Source organism: Sapajus apella, unplaced genomic scaffold, assembly GCF_009761245.1.
Source record: "Sapajus apella isolate SASKATOON/1434 unplaced genomic scaffold, GSC_monkey_1.0 scaffold7, whole genome shotgun sequence".
Classification (NCBI taxonomy): Eukaryota; Metazoa; Chordata; class Mammalia; order Primates; family Cebidae; genus Sapajus; species Sapajus apella.
In genome coordinates this window covers 6,184,833-6,202,583 of record NW_022436947.1, presented here as the reverse complement: position 1 = coordinate 6,202,583, position 17,751 = coordinate 6,184,833, and the positions used below count along the sequence as shown (strand labels likewise).

Here is a 17,751-nt window from a genome sequence, read left to right as displayed (position 1 = left end):
TTTTTTTTTTTTTTTTTGAAATGGAGTCTCAGGAACTCTGTTGCCTAGGCTGGAGTGCAGTGATATGATCTCAGCTCACTGTAGCCTGTATCTCCTGGGTTCAAGGGATTCTCCTGCCTCAGCATCTGAGTAACTGGGGTTATAGGTGCGCATCACCATGCCTGGCTAATTTTTGTATTTTTGGTAGAGAGGAGGTTTCACCATGCTGGCCAGGCTGGTCTTGAACACCTGACCTTAAGTGATCTGCCCGCCTTGGCCTCCAAAGTGCTGGGATTACAAGCATGAGCCACCGCACCCGGCCAGTTCTGGATATTCTTAACAACATACTCTATGCTTTTGTCTAAATTACTTGATTCTGATTTCCACGGTGACATGGGAATAATGGACAGTTGATACAATGAGATTGTAAGGCACATGGAGTGTCTCTGACATAAATAGCTATAATTATATCATTTCCCCAATAGAATGGTTTGCTGGGATTAAACGAGATAATGGCTGTAAATTTTTATTTTTTTATTTTTTTATTTTTTATATGGAGTTTCTCTCTTGTTGCCCAGGCTGGAGTGCAATAACTTGATCTCAACTCACTGCAACCTCTGCCTCCCAGGTTCAAGTGATTCTCCTGCCTCAGCCTCCGGAGTAGCTGGGATTACAGGCACAGGCCACTACGCCCAGCTAATTTTGTATGTTTAGTAGAGACGGGGTTTCTCCCTGTTGGTCAGGCTGGTCTGGAACTCCTGACCTAAAGTGATCCGCCCGCCTCCGCCTCCTGAAGTGCTGGGATTACAGGCGGGAGCCACCACGCCCGGCCAAAATTCTTAATAAGTAGTTATATTTCAGTTTGAAAATCAGCCAACTAAAATTTAACAACTTAAGATACAGAGTTCAGCTACTTTGGGTGCTCAGGTAGAAAAATACTTGGTGATTATAAAACTTTAAGTCTGGAATTTGTTTCAAAATAATCGGGTGCGGCAGGGGAGGGTAGAGTATTGAGGTGCTGAGGGTGGGTTGGGGCTGCATGGTGGGAAATTGGCCATGTTATTGATGCTGGGTGTTCACTATTCTAATTTTGTACTCGTTTGAAAATTTCATAGTTCGGCCGGGCGCAGTGGCTCAAGCCTGTAATCCCAGCACTTTGGGAGGCCGAGGCGGGTGGATCACGAGGTCAAGAGATCGAGACCATCCTGGTCAACATGGTGAAACCCCGTCTCTACTAAAAATACAAAAAATTAGCTGGGCATGGTGACGCGTGCCTGTAATCCCAGCTACTCAGGAGGCTGAGGCAGGAGAATTGCCTGAACCCAGGAGGCGGAGGTTGCGGTGAGCCGAGATCGTGCCATTGCACTCCAGCCTGGGTAACAAGAGCGAAACTCCATCCCAAAAAAAAAAAAGAAAATTTCATAGTTAAAAATTATGATTTGCTTCGCTCTACACAACTATCTTGACACAATATACTTGGTACATTGAAATGTCACAGAAACTTGATTTGTAACTGGTCAATGGCTTTTGGATGTGTAGACACCTCACACCTTACTCCACTCCCCACTGTAAGGAAGAATTAAGATTTAACTTGAAACGGAGATTATGATTTGAATTTATGGCTTTTATAATGTCATAAGTGGGCGTCATTTTAATAACTACTCTCAGAATATCTTTTTCTATTCCACTTTACTTTTTCCTCCCCACTTAACCAACTCATCATTAGAAAGAAACTACAAGTCCCAGGGTGCACTGCACGATGAACGTCGGATCGAGGACCTCGTGTCTCTAAAGTGGTTGCCCTCGCCTTATTTGAATGGGAATAATCCCAGTCAAAATTGATGTTTGTGACCTAGAGCAGATTCTGGAGCCGTTTGTACGCCTGGGACGGCCCAGCGTGGAGGGGACAGCGTGGTGCCTTTCTGTTCAGGCTTCGTTCAGGGCAGCCTCACCCTTTCCTGGGGCCTTCTTGCGGCAGAAGGACTCTGTTAGTGCGCCTTCAAGATGGCGACGCCTTTGGCGGTAAATTCGGGTAAGTGTGGCCAGACAGAAAGGAGACGACTGAGCTGAGCGATGACCGGTTCTTCAGGGAGAGACCAAGCCGTGGGGTTTCTCGGAGTCCAGGACTCCACTTATGTGCGGTGCCTGCTTTTCTCTAGCTCTGGGCCTAGAGTCCCACCCCTCCCCAGTTTGAATGGCGCGCGTCGGCGCTGCGGCTGTAGCCCTCGAGTTGGGGTTTGAGAGTCGAGGCAGTGAGGCTTGGGCCGCTGGACCCAGGTGTGTAATCTCTCACAGCCCAGGGCTGAGCCTGGTCCCTCTTACCCCCAAGTTTCACTGTGCCTTTGTGGTCAGATTTCGCCAGGATACGCGTCAAATCCTAGGTAGTGAAGCCAGAGGATCCGAGATATTTTCCAGCTATGCGCGGAGGCTGAAAACTCGCACCTCAGAGTAGGCGCCGGAGTTCCTTATAGGTTGGGGGATCTTGTAGGCAGCGAATACCCCTGATTATGAAGTCAGCCATCAGAAAGGTGGTCAGGAAGAGGGTGGCGGGACTTCAGCGGATGTCTCCCAGCTCTGCGGATTTGGTCCGGTCCTGGATGTTCTTGTACCTTTGGAGCTGTAGATTTTTGGGGTGGAATTGAATCTGGAAGGCAGTGAAGGAATTTAGGAAGATTTGGGGTGGATCCTCTTTTGGTGGTTCTCATTTCGGGCAGTACTGTCTTCCAGTGGCGAATGAGTGAGTGCATTTTGATTGTCATATTTCCTGGGGTACACTGGTGTCGCATAGTAGGCGGGGCAAGGATGCCAAAAGTCCGGCATGGGTAGAGCAGTCCGGGAAGAGAATTTCGCGCTTAGAATGTTAATGCTTCGATTGAAATGCTCTGAACTTCGCGAGCAAGATTGAGAGACTGTGTGGTAAATTCTTTTAAGAATCTCACTTAAAGGGCCGGGCTCAGTGGCTCACGTCTGTAATCCCAGCACTTTGGGAGGCCGAGGCGGGTGGATCACGAGGTCAAGAGATCGAGACCACCCCGTCCAACATGGTGAAACCCTGTCTCAAAACAAAACAAACAAACAAAAACAAAACTGTTTCCTGGGTGCATTTTGTTTCTTTAGTCTTTTTTTTTTGGATTGGTTCTATTTTACACAGGACTAATATTCTTAAAATGTTGTCTAAATCTGTTTTGTAGATCAAATCATTTCAGAAACCCTATGTTATTATTATTATTTTTTTTTTTGAGACGGAGTTTCGCTCTTGTTACCCAGGCTGGAGTGCAATGGCGCGATCTCGGCTCACCACAACCTCCGCCTCCTGGGTTCAGGCAATTCTCCTGCCTCAGCCTCCTGAGTAGCTGGGATTACAGGCACATACCACCATGCCCAGCTGAATTTTTGTATTTTTAGTAGAGACGGGGTTTCACCATGTTGACCAGGATGGTCTCGATCTCTTGACCTCGTGATCCACCCGCCTCGGCCTCCCAAAGTGCTGGGATTACAGGCGTGAGCCACCGCGCCCGGCCAGAAACGCTATGTTATAATGAAGGCTGTGTTTACTGAACACATACTAGATCCCAGCATTGGACTAAGTATTGTGCTCATGTCATTCAGTACCCTTTACACACCTTTGGAGTAGTTGCTATTAAATAACTCCATTTTACAGATTTGGAAATAGAGGCTTCAAATTGTTATGTAATATCCTCAGAGTTAAACATCTAATGATTCCATGCCAGTTTTAGGTGCTTAAACTACTTAATGCTACTACTTAAGCACAACCCAATTCATTTTATGACATTAAATAATAAAGAAGTTATGTGCTTCATATTGCTATTCTTCCCTTCCAATTAGATATGCTTAAAAGCAAGGCTTGCCTGTTATGTATTTGGTTATATATAATACATTTTATTTTCTTTTAGTTTTTTATTTTCTTTTTTTGAAATGGAGTCTTGCTGTGTTGCCCAGGCTGGAGTGCAGTGATGCCATCCCGGCCTGCTATAATCTCTGTCTCCTGGGTTCAGGCAATTCTGCCTCAACCTCCCAAGTAGCTGGGATTACAGGTGCACACCACCATGCCGAGCTAACTTTTGTATTTTTAATAGAGGCAGGGTTTGTTTATGTTGGCCAGGCTGGTCTCGAACACCTGACTTCAGGTGATCTGGCCACCTAGGCCTCCCAAAGTGCTGGGATTACAGGTGTGGGTCGCCCACCACACCCGGCCTAATATATTTCTTTATTTTTTATCTTTTGAGATGGAGTCACACTCTGTCTCCCAGGCTGGAGTGCAGTGGCGTAATCACAGCTTACTGCAGCCTCCAACACCCAGGCTCAAGCGATCTTCCCACCTCAGCCTCTGGAGTACGTGTGCTACTATGCCCAGTTAGTTGTTTTTTTTATTTTTTGTAGAGCCTGGATTTCACTGTGCTGCCCAGGCTGATCCCAAACTCCTAACTTGAAGCAATCCTTCCCTCCTCGGCCTCCCAAAGTGGTAGGGTTATAGGCGTGAGCCAGCACGCAGAGTATATACATTTCTTTTTTCTTTTTCCTTTTATTTTTTTGTGATGGAGTCTCGTCCCGTCACCCAGGCTGGAGTGCAGTGGCATGATCTCAGCTCACTGCAACCTCCACCTCCCAGGTTCGAAGGATTCTCCTGCTTCAGCCTCTGGTGAAACTGGAATTACAGGAACTCGCCACGGTGCCTGGCTAATTCTTTTGTATTTTTAATAGAGACGGGCTTTTACCATGTTGGCCAGGCTGGTCTCAAACTCCTGACCTCAGGTGATCTGAGTACTTAGGCCTCCCAAAGTGCTGGGATTATAGGCGTGAGCCACTGTGCGTGGCATATATACATATCGCCCTAAGCTATTATAATTATCGAATGAATCGTTGGAGGGAAAAGGAGTTGCCAACAGCAACAAAGAGTGTATACATTGTATAATAAAGCCTTGTGTCAGGAGTGTTTAACTGGCAACATAGGAAACATTTTTAAAAGCCAAGAGTCAGGAGAATGGTTTTTTTTTAAAAACAAATATCTTAGGGAAGTAACTCTTTCCATTAAGGAGTGAATGATGGGTTGAATGGGTAAAGGAAATGTGGCATATACACGCAATGGAATATTATGCAGCCTTAAAAAGGGAAGGAAATCATGTCACATGATACAACGTGGATGAATCTTGAGGACATACTAAGTGAAATAATCCAGTCACGAGAGACAAGTACTTCGTGATTCCACTCATATGAGGTATCCGAAGTAGTCAAACTCACAGGAACAGAAAGTAGAATGATAGTAGTTGCCAGAAGCTGGGAAAGGGGAAAATGGGGAGTTGTTTATGGGGCATAGAGTTTCTGTTTTGCAAGATGAAAACAGCTGTGAAGATCTATTGCACAATGTGAATATACTTACCACTGCTGAACTGTACACTTAAAGTTTGTTGAGGTTGCATTCTAATTTACGTGCTTCTTTTAAATTACAGTTTTAAAAAATCAAACATCTTAGAGTTGTAGAGGAAAAAATACAGAGATCATAGAGTTCTAAGATACATGATTGGCCAGGCACGGTGGCTCACGCCTGTAATCCCAGCACTTTGGGAGGCCGCGGCGGGCGGATCACCTGAGATCCAGCTTGGCCAGCATGGTGAAACCCCATCTTTACAAAAATACAAAAATTAGCTGGGCATGATGGTGAGTACCTGTAGTCCCAGCTACTCAGGAGACTGAGGAAGGAGAATTACTTGAACCTGGGAGGTGGAGGTTGCAGTAAGCTGATATTGTGCCATTGTACTCTAGCTTAGGCAACTGAGCTAGACTCTGTCTCAAAAAATAAATTTAAAAAAAGACCTTTGCTTGTATTTAAGCTGTATGACTTAACCAGTCTTGTGACCTGTACCAACCTGGCTGAGTAGATACACTCACAGACTTGTGAATAAGCAACTGTTAGCACTGCTTGGCAGTCCTTCTGTGGTAGTCCAGTGACCCCTGTCCATTCACAGCACTGACTACTTCAAACTTTTCCACACTCCCCAAATCCTTAACCTGCAACTAACTAAACCCTCAGACTTCTAGTCACAGAGAAAATAGGAAACAACATGCATGAACTCCTTTTATTTACTCTCAAACCTAAAAACCTAGGTGTGTCTGTACCCTATTGAGTCAATTTACCTTTGTCTGTCTAATGTAAATCCCACCCTTCATGTTCTTTTCCTATTACCCCTTTTTTGTCTTGTATATTCACATCTTTCTCTTGCTCTTTCCTTTCTCTCCACTAATGATCTCATGCCTCACTTCACTTACTGTTCTTTTCCTAGTCAAATCTTTCTTTACTTTTTTGAGACAGTCTCTGTCACCCAGGCTGGAGTGCTGTGGTGCGATCTCAGCTCACTGCATCCTCCATCTCTTGATAGTCCACAGGTTCAAGCGATTCTCCTGCCTCAGCCTCCTGAGTAGCTGGTATTACTGGTGCCCACCACCACATCCAGCTATTTTTTTTTTTTAATTTTAGTAGAGATGGGGTTTTACCATGTTGGCCAGGATGGTCTTGATCTCCTGACCTCGTGATCCACCCGCCTCAGCCTCCCAAAGTGCTGAGATTACAGGTGTGAGTCACTGCACACAGTCCCTAGTCAAACCTTTCAAAAGATTTGTTAGTATTCACTGACTCTGTGCCCTCCCTCCCTCCCTCCTTCCCTACCTTTCTCTCCCTCCTTCTTTCTCCCCCTTCCTCCCCTCAGTTGCCTAGGCTGGAGTGCAGTGGCACAGTCTTGGCTCACTGCAGCCTTTGCCTCCCAAGTTGAAAGGATTCTCCTGCCTCAGCCTCCTTAGTAGCCTGAGCTACTGTGGGATTACAGGCCTGAGCTACTGTGCCCAGCCCACTGGCTCCATTTTTATAACTCCTATTCCTCCACCCATTCTGGTCTCTTCCTATCCTTGTAGACAGCTCTGAATAGGGTTAACATCTGTTTCTTCTAGTTCGGAAAGTCCCTATTTTGTTCCTGTTTTGTTTTTTTGGCGACAGAGTCTCATTGTTGCCCAGACTGGAATGCGATGGCGTGATCTTGGCTCTCTGCAACTTCTGCCTCCCAGGTTCAAGTGACTATCCTGCCTCAGCCTCCTGAGTAGCTGGGATTACAGGCGACTGCCACCACACCTAGCTAATTTTTGTATTTTTAGTAGAGATGGGGTTTCACCATGTTGTCCAGGCTGGTCTCCTGACCTCAAACGATTCACCCGCCTTGGCCTCCTTAAGTGCTGGGATTACAGGCATGAGCAAAAAGCCCCTATATTTAAAATCTTCATTTGGCTTGATCTTTTAGAGTAAAGACCACAGTCCTTTAACATGGGTGACTGAGGCCTGCGTGGTGACCTTGCCAAACCTGTTTTCTGTACTGCAGCTCTCTTGGCCTTTTGAGTTCTTTGACGTGCTGCATTCCTCTTACCACAGAAACCCACAGGTTGTCCTCTTCCTGGAATGGGTGTCTTCAGCTCTCCCCTGTCGGTTAACTGCCCCCCCCCCCCCCCCCCTTTTTTTTTTTTGACTCTTACTCTGTTGCCAGGCTGGAGTGCAGTGGCATCATCTTGGTTCACTGCAACCTCTGCCTCCCTGGTTCAAGTGATTCTCCTGCCTCAACCTCCTGAGTAGCTGGGACTACAGGAATGTGCCACCATGCCCAGCTAATTTTTGTATTTTTAGTAGAGAGGGGGTTTCACCATGTTGGCAAGATTGGTCTTGATCTCCTGACCTTGTGATCTGCCCGCCTCGGCCTCCCAAAGTGCTGGGATTACAGGTGTGAGCCACCGCTCCCAGCTAGCTCCCACTTTTGTCCTTCAGATTTCAGCCTAACTATTACTTCCTCAAGGATAACTCTCTCCTCTTGCCTCTCTGGCTAGGTCAGATTCCCCTGTTATGTGATCTCTTGTCTTGGCTACCTCTCCTTCGTATCCTGAACACAATTGGATTTTACCTTTATGTATGATTATGGTTAATGTTTTTCCTCACTATAGTGTGATCTTTCCAATACCTCACACCTGGTGAATGAGTGAATAACTGTGACTTGCTGGAGGTATCCCTAAACGTTAAGGAAAATCAATGCATTTCTCAACTGACTAAGCTATATGTTAAAAATATGTGTTTAGTAATTTTGAAAAATGTATAATGTCCCTTCATTTGTAATTAGTAAAAAGATTACTGGCTGAGTGCAGTGGCTCACATCTGTAATCCCCACACTTTGGGAGGCTGAGGAGGGAGGATCACTTGAGGCCAGGAGTTCAAGATGAGCCTGGGCAACATAGTGACACCCCAGCTCTACAAAAAATACAAAATTAGCCAGGTCTGGGGGTGCCCGCCTTTAATCCTGGCTACTAGAGAAGCTGAGGCAGGAGGTTGCTTGAGCCCAGGAGTTTGAGGCTATAGTGAGCTGTGATTGCCTCACTGCATTCCAGCCTGGGTGACAGCAAGACTCTGTCTCAGAAAACAAACAAACAAAAAGATATTTACTAAAATCGGTCAAACTCAAGACAGATTGAAGATAGCTGTTTGTTGTAGCTATCTTTGTTGTCTTTTTTCTTTTTCTTTTTTGAGACAAGGTTTCACTCTGTTGCCCATGCTGGAGTGCAGTGGCACAATCATGGCATACTACAGCCTCTACCCTCCTAGGGGCAGGTGGTCCTCCCACTTCAGCCTCATGAGTAGCAGAGACTATAGGCACACACCACCATGCCCAGCTATTTTTTTTTAAGTATAGATAGGGTTTTGCCATGTGGCCCAGGCTGGTCTTGGACTCCTGCACTCAAGCTCCTTGAACCTCCCACAGTGCTAGGATTACAGGTGTGAGCTACCTTGCTTGGCCCTTTGGTGCTATGTTGATATTCATGATGAACTAAGTAGGCCAGTGTACCTGTTTTTTTATTGTTGAGGTTTTTTTTTTTAAATATATATTTTTTTAAAAGATAGGGTTTCACCATGATGGCCAGGCTGGTCTTGAACTCCTGACCTCAGGTGATCCACCCACCTCGGCCTCCCAAAGTGCTAGGATTACAGGCATGAGCCACTGTGCCCAGCCGAGTTTTTTTTTTTTTTTTTTAAGATGGAGTCTCATTTTATCTTCTAGGCTGGAGTGCACTGATGTGATCTTGGCTTATTGCTACCTCTGCCTCCCAGATTCAAGTGATTCTTCTGCCTCAGCCTCCCAAGTAGCTGGGATTACAGGCATGTGCCACCATGCCTGGCTAATTTTGTATTTTTAGTAGAGATGGGATTTCTCCATGTTGGTCAGACTGGTCTCAAACCCCCGACCTCAGGTGATCTGTCCACCTCAGCCTCCTGGTTCCATTTTCTTTTTTTTTTGAGATGGAGTTTTGCTCTTGTTACCCAGGCTGGAGTGCAATGGCGCGATCTCGGCTCACCGCAACCTCCGCCTCCTGGGTTCAGGCATTTCTCCTGCCTCAGCCTCCTGAGTAGCTGGGATTACAGGCACACGCCACCATGCCCAGCTGATTTTTTGTATTTTTAGTAGAGACGGGGTTTCACCATGTTGACCAGGATGGTCTCGATCTCTTGACCTTGTGATCCACCCGCCTCGGCCTCCCAAAGTGCTGGGATTACAGGCGTGAGCCACTGCGCCCGGCCCCATTTTCTTATAAATGGCTTACATACCTGTTATCTTTGTTTTCTGACACTTCCTGTTGGCCAGGCTGGTCTCGAACTCCTGACATCAAGAGATCTGCCTACCTCAGCCTCCGAAATTACTGGGATTAAAGATGTGAGCCACTTTACCCGGCCTGTTTTAGAGTTTTGACCTGTAATTGGATGCCTCCCCTTACGGGGGGAAAACTGAATTTTTCTCTGCCATTCACTGCACTTATTCCACTAAATATGTACAGTACAAGGAAATTTGTTAGTTTTTCAGAGGTCCTACTGTATATTAAATAATTAATATTTAAAATGAAGGAGAAAAAAATTAACTTTTGTCAGCTCTTTATCGGATTTCTGAAACGTCTGTGGTAAGGCATATTTCAGATTTGCTTAGGAGTCATCACTGATACTTTCCCTTTATACCCTGTGCCATTCAATGACCAATTCTGGGTCCTTTCTGTTACTAACAGGACTTTTCTTCCTCTTATACTGTCCTCATCCTAGTTTAGCTTCCTTTTTTCTTTTTTTTTTGAGACGGAGTTTCACTCTTCTTGCCCAGGCTAGAGTGCAATAGTGTGATCTCGGCTCACCACAACCTCTACCTCCTGGGTTCAAGTGATTCTCCTGCCTCAGCCTCCTAAGTAGCTGGGATTAGCCAGGCATATGCCACCATACCTGGCTAATTTTGTATTTTTAGTAGAGATGAGGTGTCTCCATGTTGGTCAGGATGGTCTCAAACTCCCGACCTCAGGTGATCCACCCGCCTCAGCTTCCCAGTTCCATTTTCTTATAAGTGGCTTACTTACCTGTTATTCTTGTTTTCTGATACTTCCTGTTCTAGTCCATCAACCACACAGGAATACCATTGTCCTGCAATGCCAGTTTGATTTTCTCATATACTACTGGAAACTTTGCCATTTACTAATAGGATAAATTCTGTCATGGCCCTGGAATCCAAGGCTGAAACCTACTCTATCCTTTGCATTTAGAGAGAGGGCCAAGAAAATGATCCTGAGGGAAGTCAGCTAGTCACCAGGATCTGATTTTGACAGGCATAGAAATCTGATTTTTTTCAGTGTATCCAGAGTTGATTAGGTCCCATTTATTGCTTATTCTCTAATGAAATTCAGAAAAGATAGATACATAAACCAGTATGCCAGTTACTGCTCTTTTTTATTTTATTTGTTTATTTTTTGAGACAGAGTCTTGCTGTGTTGCCCAGGCTGGAGTGCAGTGGTGCGATCTTGGCTCACTGCAACCTCCACCTCCCAGGTTCAAGCGATTTGTGTGCCTCAGCCTTCCTTGTAGCTGGATTTACAAGTGTGCACCATTGCTCCTGGCTAATTTTTATATTTTTAGTAGAGATGGGGTTTCATCATATTGGCCAGGCTGGTCTTGAACTCCTAGCGTTGGCCTCCCAAAGTGCTGTGATTACAGGCATGAGCCACCGCCCCTGTCCACCATTAATTATTGCTCTTTAATTGGAAGTATGTCTGCATAGATACCCACGTTGCTTTGTTAACATATTCTCCGTGCTAGGAATTTATATGTCGAGCTATATTTTTAATCAGAAGATTGGCAAGTGTAGGACCAAAGCAGGGAAGCAAAGCAGGGATTTGAATGATCTCTCTATGTAAGGAAGATGGAGATATGCAGAGTCCCATTCTCCCACATCCCAACATTGAAGGCCTGACACTTGCTCTAATCTTCAGGTTCTTCTCCCTTTCATATACTGTAATAGCACTCTGTACTTTATCTTATCTTTTATTATACTGATATTTTTGGAATTCTTTGTTTAATGTCTGTCTGTCATATCAGTTTATAAGTTCCATGAGGCTTGGGATTCTGTCTTCCTCGGTCTCTCTCTATATATAAAGTCCCTCAGTAAAGTCCCTATTTGCAATCCTTAATGTTTAGGCTATAGTTATTTCTCTTTTTTTTTTTTTGAGACAGAGTTTTGCTCTTGTTGCCTGGCCTGGAGTGCAATGGTGCGATCTTGGAAACTGCAACCTCCGCCTCCCGGGTTCAAGCGTCAGCCTCCTGAGTAGCTGGGATTACAGGAACCCACAACGATGCCCAGCTGTTTTGTATTTTTAGTAGAGACGGGGTTTATTCCTTATTGGTCAAGCTGGTCTCGAACTCCTGACCTCAGGTGATCTGCCCGCCACGGCCTCCCAAAGTGCTGGGATTATAGCCACCGAGCTGGGCTAGTTCTCAGTTTTATCTGTTGAGTAATTAATTAATTACTTTAAAAACTTTGTATGTCTTTATAAACACATATGGGGATCTTATCTGTTTATTTCCAAACAAAAACTTTTGGCTTTAGGGTCATATTTTTTTAAATGTTGAGCCTAAAATCAGTTTAGTAGGGACTGGGCACTGTGGCTCATGATGTAATCCCAGCACTTCAGCAGGCTGAGGCAGGCAGATTGCTTGAGGTCAAGAGTTCGAGATCAGCCTGGCCAAATGGCGAAGCCCTGTCTCTAATAAAAATACAAAAATTAGCCCAGCATGGTGGCTCACGCCTGTAATCCCAGCACTTTGGGAGGCTGAGGCAGGTGGATCATGAGGTCAGGAGTTCAAGACCAACCTGACCGATATGGTGAAACCCTGCCTCTACTAAAAATACAAAAATTAGCTAGGTGTGATGGCACGTGCCTGTAGTCCCAGCTACCTGGGAGACTGAGGCAGGAGAGTGAGTAAGACTCTCTCTGTCTTAAAAACTATAAAGATAAAATCAATTTAGTGGGCCCGTCACCAAAATTGTGACAGAACACAAAATATCAGGTATTGAATGTAATCAATGAATCTATTTTATTTTTTGTTGTTGTTGGGACAGAGTCTTGCTCTGTCATCCAGGTTGGAGGGCAGTGGCACGATCTTGGCTCACTGCAACCTCTGCCTCCCAGGTTCAAGCAATTCTCACACCTAGCTTCCCGAGCAGCTGGTATTACAGGCATATGCCACCACTCCTGGCTAATATTTTTGTATTTTTATTTTTATCTTTATTTTTATTTATTTATTTTTTGAGACGGAGTTTCGCTCGTTACCCAGGCTGGAGTGCAATGGCGCAATCTCCGCTCACCACAACCTCCGCCTCCTGAGTTCAGGCAATTCTCCTGCCTCAGCCCCCTGAGTAGCTGGGATCACAGGCACACGCCACCATGCCTAGCTAATTTTTTGTATTTTTAGTAGAGACGGGGTTTCACCTTGTTGACCAGGATGGTCTCAATCTCTTGACCTTGTGATCCACCCGCCTCGGCCTCCCAAAGTGCTGGGATTACAGGCGTGAGCCACCGCGCCTGGCTTGTATTTTTAGTAGAGACAGGTTTTCACCATGTTGGCCAGGCTGTACTCGAACTCTTAGCCTCAAGTGATCTGCCCACCTTAGCCACCCAAAGTGCTGGGATTGCAGGTGAAAGCCACGTCGCCCAGCCTGAATTTTAGTATTTTATATAATACTTTTGTTTTAGTTTTGTATATACATGTGTACTGGGTTGAAATATGAAATATTTCTTGCAGGCCGGGCGCGGTGGCTCAAGCCTGTAATCCCAGCACTTTGGGAGGCCGAGGCGGGTGGATCACGAGGTCAAGAGATCGAGACCATCCTGGTCAACATGGTGAAACCCCGTCTCTACTAAAAATACAAAACATTAGCTGGGCATGGTGGCGTGTGCCTGTAATCCCAGCTACTCAGGAGGCTGAGGCAGGAGAATTGCCTGAACCCAGGAGGCGGAGGTTGCGGTGAGCCAAGATCGCGCCATTGCACTCCAGCCTGGGTATCAAGAGCGAAACTCCGTCTCAAAAAAAAAAAAAAAAAAAAAAGAAATATTTCTTGCTATGGATTGTAGTCAAAGTTTGAAAGTACTACTTCTACCTCTTTAGTCTTGCTAGTGCTCTGTAAAAGAATTCTCTTTTACACCTGTCTCTGATCTTTTGCTCACATTTTTTTCTTGGCTTTTGTTGCCCAGATTTTCCTCATCCTTCAAATGCTACACAAGTGCAGCTATTCCTTAGCCAACTCCAACCATCTGTTTGATCTTTTGAAATTATTTTATTGTTTGTGGCAACAATCATATTCCTTTATTGGAAAATTTCACTTACGTACATTTTATCTCCCCAAGTTGTGAGCTTTAAGACAAGGATTGTTTGTCTAATCCTCTTTGATACTTTACTATTCATTTATGGAGCTTAAATTTTTTTTTTTTTTTTGAGATAGTGTTTCACTTTGTTGCCTAGGCTGGACTGCAGTGGCACAATCATGGCTACTGGAACCTCTGCTTCCCAGGTTTAAGCAATTCTCCTGCCTCAGCCTCCAGAGTAGCTGAGGTTATAGGTGTCCACAACAACGCCCAGCTAATTTTTGTATTTTTGGTAGAGACAGGGTTTCAGCATGTTGGTCAGGCTGGTCTCAAACTCCTGACCTTAGGTGATCTACCTGTCTTGGCCTCTGAAAGTGCTGGGATTACAGGCGTGATTCACCACGCTCAGCCATGGAGCTTAAATATTTTTTGGGTAAATTGGTTAGGTTGAGTTTAGATGACTGTTCCTAGGGATGTTTAGATGTGATCTTGCTTTCTTCACTTACTAGACTATTTAGTACTATTTTTGAAACACCTAAATTCTTCTCAAACAGTTTCACTTGCCAAGTATTATGTATTATGGTATAAATGTATCATTTACTTTCTGGTAAATTATGGTAAAAGTACAATTCACTGGTTAGGGCCACACTCTGCTGCCCAGATTACTTGGGTTTAAGTTCTGATGTTATCTAGTGTGACCTCCGGTAGTGAGTATTTTGAACTCTCTGCCTCAGTTTCCATATTTATAAAATAGAGGAAGCCCTAGTGCTGACCTAATAGGGTGTTGTAAAAAATGCGAAGAGGTTAGAGCCACGCTTAGTAGCACACAGCACAAGCTCCGTCATTATTACTTATTGTTACTATGTTTATCATTTAAAATGTGATCCTTTTTTATGAGTTTATAAAAGTATTCTATATTTCTATGCCGTTTTATAGTAGCCAGTGTCTCAGCCCAAACCAAGTACATTTTCAACTTCTAAGTTTTATAAAATCTGAATATTTTCCTGCTGATGCTCTTCATCTGCATGACAAGAGGGAAAGGAGGGCAAGGCATTTATCTTTATTGAGTGCCTGTGATATGACGGTCACTGTATTGTGTATTTTACTGAGTTAATCTCATTTAAAAACTTAGGGCTCTTTGAAGCAGATGGTGTTCATGATATATATACATGTGCGCGCGTGCGCGCGCGCGCATGTGCCTGCGCGCACACACGCGCGGAAACCGAAGTTTAAAGAGGTTATTTCCCTTGTTCTGGTACACGTAGCTAATAATAAAGTGGTAAAACTAGGTTCAGCTGATATTCCAGTTTGAAGTCAGGATTTATTTTATTTATTTATTTAATTAAAAAAATTTTGAGGCCAGGCACGGTGGCTCAAGCCTGTAATCCCAGCACTTTGGGAGGCCGAGGCGGGTGGATCACGAGGTCAAGAGATCGAGACCATCCTGGTCAACATGGTGAAACTCTGTCTCTACTAAAAATACAAAAAAACATTAGCTGGGCATGGTGGCGCGTGCCTGTAATCCCAGCTACTCAGGAGGCTGAGGCAGGAGAATTGCCTGAACCCAGGAGGCGGAGGCTGCGGTGAGCCGAGATGGTGCCTTTGCACTCCAGCCTGGGTAACAACAGTGAAACTCCGTCTCAAAAAAAAAAAAAAAAAAAAAAAAAAAAATTTTTTTTGAGACGGAGTTTTGATCTTGTCACCTAGGCTAGAGTGCAGTGGCATGACCCCAGTTCACTGCAACCTCCACCTCCCAAGTTTGAGCGATTCTCCTGCCCCAGCCTCCCAAGTAGCTGGGACTACATGCGCACACTACCATGCCTGGCTAATTTTTGTATTTTTAGTAAAGAGAGGGTTTCACCATATTGGCCAGGCTGGTCTCAAACTCCTGGCTTCAGTTGATCTGTCTGCCTCAGCCTCCCAAAGTGCTGGGATTACTGGCATTGCAAGCTATCGTACCTGGACTGAAGTCGGGATCTATTTTATAGTAAGTTAGATAAAGTGATGTTGATGTCATTGTTTGAGAATTTTAATAAAGTGTGCTTTTATATTAGTGTCTCTTAATATATTGATATTACTTATAATATCCATTATTTATTATATTAATATAAGTGATTATTAATACAATTAATGTAACTTACTGATTAATATAGTTATTTATAATATAATTAATATATTAATTAAGATAACTTCCTGCATTAAAAAGTAGCTGTGAGTATAACTAAAATGTGTAGGTGATAACCTCACATTATTTTTCAAGTGTATGTTTTCTTTGACGCTGGTTTCATTTGTTTTTTTCTTTAAGCTGCTAGTCTGTGGGGTCCTTACAAAGACATTTGGCATACAGTGGGAAATGCTGTTTATAGAAGACAGCCTGAAGCTGTTCACCTTCTCGATAAGATTTTGAAGAAACACAAACCTGACTTCATCTCGTTGTTCAAAAATCCGGTAAGAAATTTTCTTTCTCAGTTAAAAAATTTTTTTTTCTTTTTTTTTTCTTTTGAGACGGAGTTTCACTCATGTTACCCAGGCTGGAGTGCAATGGCGCGATCTCGGCTCACCGCAACCTCCGCCTCCTGGGTTCAGGCAATTCTCCTGCCTCAGCCTCCTGAGTAGCTGGGATTACAGGCACGCACCACCATGCCCAGCTAATTTTTTGTAGTTTTAGTAGAGACGGGGTTTCACCATGTTGACCAGGATGGTCTCGATCTCTTGACCTCGTGATCCACCCGCCTCGGCCTCCCAAAGTGCTGGGATTACAGGCTTGAGCCACCGCGCCTGGCCATAAAAAAAAAAATTTTTTTTTTTTTTAAAGATTGAGGAAGCAATTAAACTCTCTTTTTTCTCTCTTTTTTTTTAAATTTTCAAATTTAAATTTATTTAAATTTATTTATTCTGACACAGCCTCAGGAGGTCCTGACAACATATGCTCCTAAATGCTTAAAAAAAAAAAAAAAAAAAAAAGGCAAGGTCTCACTTTGTTGCTGAGGCTTGTCTTGGACTCCTGGCCTCAGCGATCCTCCTGCCTCTGCTTCCCAGAGTGCTGGGATTACAGATGTGAGCCACCATGCCAGCTGTAAAAGCTATTTTAAAAACATTTTTTAAATTAATTTTTGTGGGTACATAGAGGATGTATGTATTTATGAGGTACATGAGATGTTTTGATACAGACATCCAATGTGAAATAATCACATCATGGGGTATCATCAAGCCCCTCAAGCATTTATCCTTTGTTTTCCAAACAATCTATTTATACTTTTCGTAATTTTAAAATATACAATTATTATTGGCTATCATCACCTTGTGCTATCAAATAGTAGGTCGTCGCAAGTAAACTCTTTTTTTTTTTTTTTTTTTTTTGAGACGGAGTTTCGCTCTTGTTACCCAGGCTGGAGTGCAATGGCACGATCTCGGCTCACCGCAACCTCCGCCTCCTGGGTTCAGGCAATTCTCCTGCCTCAGCCTCCTGAGTAGCTGGGATTACAGGCACGCGCCACCATGCCCAGCTGATTTTTTGTATTTTTAGTGGAGACGGGGTTTCACCATGTTGACCAGGATGGTCTCGATCTCTTGACCTCGTGATCCACCCGCCTCGGCCTCCCAAAGTGCTGGGATTACAGGCTTGAGCCACCGCGCCCGGCTGCAAGTAAACTCTTAATGTGTGTAATGAAAATATGTTACCTGTCTCACCTCAGTGGTTCAGTGATTCTTTATTCTTTTCTTTTTCTTTTTTCTTTTTTTTTTTTTTTTGAGACGGAGTTTCACTCTTGTTACCCAGGCTGGAGTGCAATGGCGCGATCTCGGCTCACCGCAACCTCCGCGTCCTGGGTTCCGGCAATTCTCCTGCCTCAGCCTCCTGAGTAGCTGGGATTACAGGCACACACCACCATGCCCAGCTAATTTTTTTTTTGTATTTTTAGTAGAGACGGGGTTTCACCATGTTGACCAGGATGGTCTCGACATCTTGACCTCGTGATCCACCCACCTCGGCCTCCCAAAGTGCTGGGATTACAGGCTTGAGCCACCGCGCCCGGCCTTCTTTTTTTTTTTTTTTTTTTTTTTTTTTGG

The 17,751-nt window shown here is 44.3% G+C and overlaps 1 protein-coding gene across 3 annotated transcripts in view; it reads left to right on the top strand.

The window, feature by feature from the left end:
• The first annotated feature begins 1,779 nt into the window (after positions 1 to 1,779).
• NUP205 (nucleoporin 205) overlaps positions 1,780 to 17,751 on the top strand; it is a 92,732-nt gene continuing 76,760 nt past the window's right edge. For 2 of the 3 annotated variants that reach the window (XM_032275902.1, XM_032275903.1), the window contains exons 1-2: positions 1,788 to 2,011; positions 15,989 to 16,131. In XM_032275902.1, the coding sequence (XP_032131793.1) occupies positions 1,984 to 2,011; positions 15,989 to 16,131 (171 nt within the window). In that variant the 5' untranslated portion in view covers positions 1,788 to 1,983. Of the gene's footprint in view, positions 2,012 to 15,988; positions 16,132 to 17,751 lie in introns of all 3 variants that reach the window. The other variant, XM_032275904.1, reaches the window with a different exon arrangement.